Genomic DNA, 7,311 nt, shown 5'->3' on the forward strand with positions numbered 1-7,311 from the left:
TCCTCAACGTGTAAACATTTCGTCAATGCCTATAAGCGTTAAGTCAGCTGAACAACAGTTTGCCCTACATGCATCTTTCATTACCTCATATGAAAATTATATTAAAGGGAAAATTATGGATCCAACAACTCTGGATGAAGACTAGATCAGATTGATGCTGATGACTTAGAAGAAATGGACTTACAGTGGCAAATGGCTATGATCGTGAGACGAGTAAGAGGTTTATGAATAAGACAGGGAAAAGATTTGTGGGACAAAGTTCAGGATTTGACAAATCAAAGGTACGCTGTTACAACTGTCAAAGAAGCGGGCATTTTGCTCGTGAGTGCACAAATGAAAGAGTTGAAGGAAGTGTGAATGCACACACGGGTAATCAGTATGGTGGCAGAACAGAGGTGAAGGCTATGGTATCTCAGCAGAATGGAGAGTATAACTGGAATTTGAAAGTTGAAGAAGTTAATGAGCAAGCTCATCTAGTGTAGTTGGATTTTTGACAAGGAAGATGGAAGGTCTATCAATGGTAGTGTTTAAGCTTACATGGCAGAACTGAGTGATGTCCTCTCTGAAGTAAGTACAGAAGAATCATGTGTAAAATGTAAAAATCTAACTGAACAGATTAATCAACTAAATAATCAGAATAATAAGTTAAGAATAGAGATAAAAGAATTAAAAGAAGACAAACATCATATACGAGAGAAAGAGTGTAAGTATTCTAAAAGAATCTAAAGCTTTGAAAAAGACATAAGAAGTTTAAAAACAACTCTCGGTGAGAAAGTACAAGTTATAGATCTTTCATATGAAGTGGTTGAAGAAAAGACAAAAATTATATCTAGCAAGGATAAGGAAATAGCTTATTTCCAAGTTAAAATAGTGGAGTTAAACAGAAAACTTGAATACTTTAGAAACTCCTATATTGTCTTGGATCATGCGTTAAGCTCCTTAAGGTCTTCTAACGATAAGGAGGGACTAGGTTACATGGAAGTCCCTCCCCCTTTTAATAATAATTTTACATTTACATCCACTGAGGACCTTAACATGGATCAGCTTTTTCCCTATCCCGCTCCAGTAGCTGCTCAAACATCATTTAGTGAATTGGGAACAAAGAACTTACCCAAGTTCGCCTTCCCTGATCACCCAAACTTAACTGAGATGAAGTTACATAACCTCGCTGAATCAGAACAAGCAAAGTTAAGCAACTTCGCCTCACCTGGTGGAAAGTTAAAAAAATCAAGTTAAAGTGAACAAGTTCATACCAATCAAGTTCGTGAAAGGAAAACCGATTTGAATCCATTTGTGACTCCTTACGTTAAATTATCTGATTCGGTTTCGGGCTCATCATCTGAAAAGGTTCAAGTCCGTAAGTCTACCAGAGCTTACCTATTGGAAAATAAGTCATGTTTTAAATGTCATCTTAAGGGTCATGTTGCGAGTATGTGTCTCTTAAAGAAAAGACAACAGGCAGAAGGAAAAGTGATATCTTTAATGAGGAAACAACCGACAAAGCAAAATTTAAGTTCTAACAAAACATACACTACCAATATTAACCAACGATCATGGTTTAGTCCTGGCTTTTAAAGGAATTAGCCACGGCTTTTCGTAAATTTTCAAAATTCAAGGGTTAATCATTTTAGAAAAGAATTCTACTATAATTAGCCTCAAAGACACTTCCCCACTGTCCGTAATTCTTTCCACATCAATATCAAGTCACAAGAAACATCTAACCTATATAGAAAAAGATTAACACATTGAAAGATCTGGATACCCCAAGACCTCAATGGCTTGGGTCCTCCGTACTAATTAAGTTTTCTTACTTGTGAAGGAACAGTCGGCAAGAGCTGCGAACAATAGGTGGGTTGTAGACAGTGGCCGTTCAAGACACATGACATGCAATAGGCTTTTGTTGCAAGATTAAAAGAATATACAAGGGGGCGTGTCAGTTTTAATGGTGAGAATGGAGGCAGAATCACTAGGATTGGTACTGCTACGAATGGAAAAATCAAGTTGGAGAAAGAAAATTATGTGGAAAAATTACAGCATAATCTTATGAGTGTCTCTCAAGTTGATGACAAAGGATGTATTATGCACTTCACTGATGTAGAAGCCTTTGTTTTACACCCTGGATTTAAAATACCTGAAAAGTGGATACTAATAAGAGCTCAAAGAGAAAAGAATACTTATGTGATGATATGAAAGCAGCGCAACAGCAAGTGAAGAATCATTCTTGTTATCAAAAGCGTTAGAGTCAAAATCTGAGTTATGGCATAGATGCACGGGACACATTCACATTAGGAAAATTGAGAGTACCTCTAAAGAGTTTTGGATTTGAAGACAAGTGTATCCTTTGCAAGAAGGGAAAACAACACAATAAAACTCATCTGCCAAAATTGGTTAATTCTATCATCACACTGTTAGATCTACTCCACATGGACCTGTTTGGTCTATAAATGTCAAAATTCTTTGGGGGGGGGGGGTATTACTGTTTGGTGATCATTGACGATTATTCACGTTACTCTTGGGTGTACTTTCTAGTGACCAAGGATGAAACAATACAAACGGTGACCAATCTTATTACTAATTTGAGAACATAGTTGGTGGAAAAGTCAAGCACATCAAGAGTGATAACGGGACCGAATTCAAGAACTATCAAATGGAAATATTCATCTTACAGAAGGGAATAGAGGATTAATTCAGTACATCGTACACACCATAGCAGATTGGAGTTGCAAAGAGGAAGAATAGGACTCCAATTGAAGCTGCAAGAACAATTTTGGCGGATTTCAAGCTGCCTGTCATGTTTGGGCAGAGGCAGCTGCAACCGCCTGCTATATCCTTAACAGATAAACAAGAGTTTTACATTTTATTATTATTATTATTTTGAAAAAAGTTTGATGAGTCTTTTTGACACAAACCAATATAACTCCTTTTTAAGTCGACCACGTTAGAAGCCAAACTTCTTACATTTATTTTACCCCGTATTATAAGACTGGAAGTTGAATGACATATAACATTTGACCAAACCAAAATTTGGCCTACTAAATATTTGAAATAACAAATAAAATCTAACCAAAATTTAAACAAAAAATGTGCAAAAAAATAACCATAGACTAAACAAAGAGGAATGATTAAAAGATTATCTATGTTTTTAAAACCTTTATATAATCCACATACAAAACGAACAAATCTTTTTGTAAATTGAATTCTTGGGGTATCCTGTGAAACACTCAAACCCATATTACAATTGGGGTTTAAACCTTTTTTATAACCCAAACATAAAAAGGAACAGATCTTAACATAACATGTAAAAGAGTATGTATCTGGAGCATACCATGTCTTGAAGATCGATGAAATTGATAGCATGGTTATGTTTGATTGATGCTTCAAAGGCCATCTGCATAAACAAAATAAAGATCAAGATCAGAAGTTGAATTAGGGTTACGAACACACCCCCACCAGACAACTGCCATAAACCACCTTCCCCGTATCAACAACACCACACCACTGACACTAAGAGTCCGGAAATCGAACCCAAAAATAGTGACGACGAGAAGGAAGATGGAGTAACATCACGGTGGTGGTGAGACACGGTGGTAAAGGATGGGTTTTTCTCCCAAAGAACTCATGAAACCAAGAGATAGAATGGCCGCTAAAAGAAAAAGAGAGATGTGGAAAGACAGTGGACACCTATCCGCCAAAGGAGATGCATAAACCAGTTAAAGCTAATGTACAGCAACTACTGCGAGTTTTATAGTACACAAAACACAAAACACCTATTATGCATAACTTGTAAGACATGGGTCACTTCTTTATTAAAAAATAAAATAAAATGAACACTAACGATACTCCGGTTATTATGGGAAATATATGAGTACAATACCGTTTACAAAATAAAATAAAATGACTATAATATACAAGTTTTTATATTCAAAACTAATAAGATTTGGTACCTTCATCTGGTACTTTATGTAGTAGCTTCGTCTTGTGTTTTCGTCACATTGTTTATCAACTAAGCTCCTTTAATCGTGCATTCTCGAACGATCTTTTGAGTAGTCTCCAATGAGATCTTGATTTGCATCTTCTTGTATGATCCTTTGCTTGCCATACCAATGCTAGAGTTAAAGCTATTGTTATACGAAAACTCAATAAGCGGTAGATGAACATCCCAATTGCCCCCAAAATCGAGGACACATGAGCGAAGCATATCTTCTAGGGTTTGAATTGTACGCTCCGATTGACCATCCGATTGTGGATGATAAGTGGTACTAAGATCCAAACGAGTTCCCAAAGCGGATTGGAGAGATTTCCAAAAACGAGAAGTGAAACGACCATCTCTATCGGAGATAATGGTTAACGGAGTTCCATGATAACAAACAATTCTTTCAACGTAGATATGCGCCAATCGATCAACCGAATACGTTTCCTAGAAGGGAATGAAATGAGCTGACTTCGTCAAACGATCGATGATTACCCAAATACTATCATGTTGCTTTCGGGTAGAAGGAAGCTTAGTAATAAAATCCATAGCAATATCTTACCACTTCCATACGGGAACGGGAAGTTGCTCGAGCAAACCATAAGGTCGATGATGCTCGGCTTTGACTTTAGAGAAAGTGAGACATTTCGCAACGTAGAGAGCAATGTCTTTCTTCATTCTAGGCCACCAAAATACAGAACGAAGATTAGCGTACATTTTATCAGCACCGGGATGTACGGAATATCGTGACTTAGAGCCTCGTCCATTATGAATGTGCGAAGGTCATAACGATCGGGAATCCATAAACGATTAAGGAAATAAAGCAAACCATTGGATTTGGTTTCCAATTGAGATTCCGCACCACACGACATCTCATCATACATATTGCCTTCGGTGACGGATTCGTGTTGCGCGTTAAGAACAAGCTCTTCGAGATCATTTTGAATGAGAACACAAGTAAGCAACACAGATTTGACTTGTTTCTTACGGCTTAGAGGGTCAGCCATGACAATCGCTTTACCGGGATGGTAGCGAATCTCGCAATCATAGTCGCTAGGCAACTCGGCCCAACGACGTTGTCTCATATTGAGTTCCTTTTGATAAAAAATGTGTTGGAGACTCTTATGATCGGTAAATACTACGCATTTGGTACCATAGAGATAATGTCTCCAAATCTTCAAGGCGAATACGACAGCACCAAGCTCGAGATCATGCGTCGTATAATTCTTTTCGTGAACCTTGAGTTGTCTCAAAGCATATACTATAACCTTGCCTTGTTGCATGAGAACACAACCTAGGCCTTGGTTAGAAGCATCACAGAATATGATGAAGTCTTCAATACCTTCGGGAAGAGCAAGAATAGGCGCATTGCAAAGCATGTCCTTTAAAGTTTGAAATGCTTCCTCTTGCTTTGACCCCCACCCGTAAGGTTTACCCTTATGTGTAAGAGCGGTGAGGGGCAATGCAATCTTCGAGAACGAATGAAACGACGGTAATATCCCGCCAAACCAAGAAAAGAATGAACTTCGGTGGGAGATGTCGGTGTCTTCCAATTCTTGACGGCTTCAATCTTCGCGGGATCGACGTGAACACCCTTTTCATTAACAATATGGCCCAAAAGGCATAACACAAAATTCGTAATGCCCATATCGAGTACGAAAAGCAGTCTTAGGTATGTCATCTTCATTAACACGAAGTTGATGATAACCCGAACAGAGATCGATCTTCGAGAAGCAAGCGGCTCCTTGAAGTTGATCAAAAAGATCATCGATACGAGGGAGCGGGTAACGGTTCTTGACGGTAAGCTTGTTAAGTTCACGATAGTCGATACACATGTGAAATGATCCATCCTTTTTCTTCACAAACAAAGCAAGTGTGCCCCAAGGAGAAGAACTCGGGCGAATGAAACCCTTATCGGAGAGTTCTTGCAATTGGCTCGAAAGCTCTTGCATTTCAGACGGTGCAAGACGATAGGGTGCTTTAGCAATGGGATAAGCTCCGGGTATGAGATAAATGCGAAACTCGACTTGACGAATAGAAGGAAGTCCAACAACATCATCGGGAAGGACGTCAGGAAAATCACGCACAATGGGAATATCTTGAATCTTCTTTTTCTCCTTATCTTTCTCCACCACAAGCGCCAAAAAGGCAACGTACTTTTTACGCAAATAACGCTGAGCTTGAAAGCACAACATGAGATTAAGCTTAGAAGCAGGCGTACTACCAAAAACTTAAAGAATACGACCATCTTGAAGAGGTATACAAAGGAACTTACAAAAACAAACGACCTCAACGTGATTTAACGTCAACCAATCCATCCCAATTATAACATCAAAACTCCCCATTTGCATCGGAATAAGATCTATACAGAACGACCTTATTAAGAACTATGACAAAATTACGAATAACCGAATCGATGGTAATCAAATTCCTATTAGCTACTTCTACGGTAAAAGGCTTAGACAACCTATCCCAAGGCTTATCAATAATGTATGCAAAGTCTAACGAAATAAAGCTCTTATCGGCACCAGTATCGAATAACACGGAAGCAGAATGGTTATTAATAGAGAACGTACCATTCACCACATTACTTGAGCTTTGGGCTTGATTCACATTCATCATGAAGGCACGACCATTCGAACCTTGAGGAGTTGGTGCAGCTTGATTTGTTGGAGGGGCTTGAATAGCAGGGACTTGAGCAGTAGCAGTCGGCGGAGCCATAAGTTGCGGAACTTGAGGAGCATAGGTGTGAGGTGCAAAGCTTTGAGGGATCGGGGGTTGGTAAGTTTGGACTTGGTAGGCTTGGCTAGTGTAGTACGGTGCATGAACAACTTGGGCTCATAATACGGTGGAGGCATCACATGGGCGCATATTGCGGAGATGACTAGGATCTCCACAATGGTAGCAAGCACAGGTATTTGGAACACCGACTTGAGCTTGGGGGTTATTAGTAGCTCGAGGAGCAGACGGTGCGGGTTGTTGAGGAGCGGCTTGTTCATTTGGAGGTGCACGGAAAGTGTTGGCAAAATGCCCATAACAGTTGCACAAGGTGCAAAGACGGCAAGTGGTTGATGCGGGATGATGACGGTTACAGATTGAGCACAGTGGGTGCGGTCCATTATACGACTTCTTGTTGGGTGCATTTTGGTTTGGTTCTTGGTTGTTGGGTTGGTTTACGGCATTGTTTTTGTTCTTGTGGTAACGGTTAGAGTTGTTGTTTTGGGCAGGCTTAGGGTCGGCTTTTGCATCAGTAAAGGATTCGGCTTTACTCTTTTCAGCAGCAGGCTTGGAGTCCTTTCGGGACAGTATACCATCTCGAACGTGATCATTAGTCAAGGAAG

General features: G+C 39.4%; 1 protein-coding gene across 1 annotated transcript; it reads right to left on the reverse strand.

The window, feature by feature from the left end:
* Window positions 1–533: 533 nt before the first annotated feature.
* On the reverse strand, window positions 534–6,691 carry LOC143571195 (uncharacterized). The gene is made up of 3 exons (XM_077056683.1): window positions 6,339–6,691; window positions 5,880–6,190; window positions 534–562 (listed from the first exon to the last, which is right to left on the reverse strand). The coding sequence occupies exons 1-3, from the start codon at window positions 6,689–6,691 to the stop codon at window positions 534–536; spliced, it is 693 nt and encodes a 230-aa protein (XP_076912798.1).
* Window positions 6,692–7,311: the final 620 nt, after the last annotated feature.

Source organism: Bidens hawaiensis, unplaced genomic scaffold (genome assembly GCF_021521415.1).
Source record: "Bidens hawaiensis isolate Kalapana, Puna unplaced genomic scaffold, B.hawaiensis_p1.1 tig00025210_1, whole genome shotgun sequence".
NCBI classification, from domain to species: Eukaryota; Viridiplantae; Streptophyta; class Magnoliopsida; order Asterales; family Asteraceae; genus Bidens; species Bidens hawaiensis.

What these genes read in the sequence shown, in the direction of transcription:
- LOC143571195 (XM_077056683.1), bottom strand. Translation starts at nt 6,691, where the DNA reads ATGGCTCCGCCGACTGCTACTGCTCAAGTCCCTGCTATTCAAGCCCCT. An exon ending in GTTCTTAATAAGGTCGTTCT is followed by an intron (nt 6,191 to 6,338) that starts GTATAGATCTTA and finishes AGTTTTTGGTAG; the next exon opens with TACGCCTGCTTCTAAGCTTA. An exon ending in GCAAGAACTCTCCGATAAGG is followed by an intron (nt 563 to 5,879) that starts GTTTCATTCGCC and finishes TACTTACTTCAG; the next exon opens with AGAGGACATCACTCAGTTCT.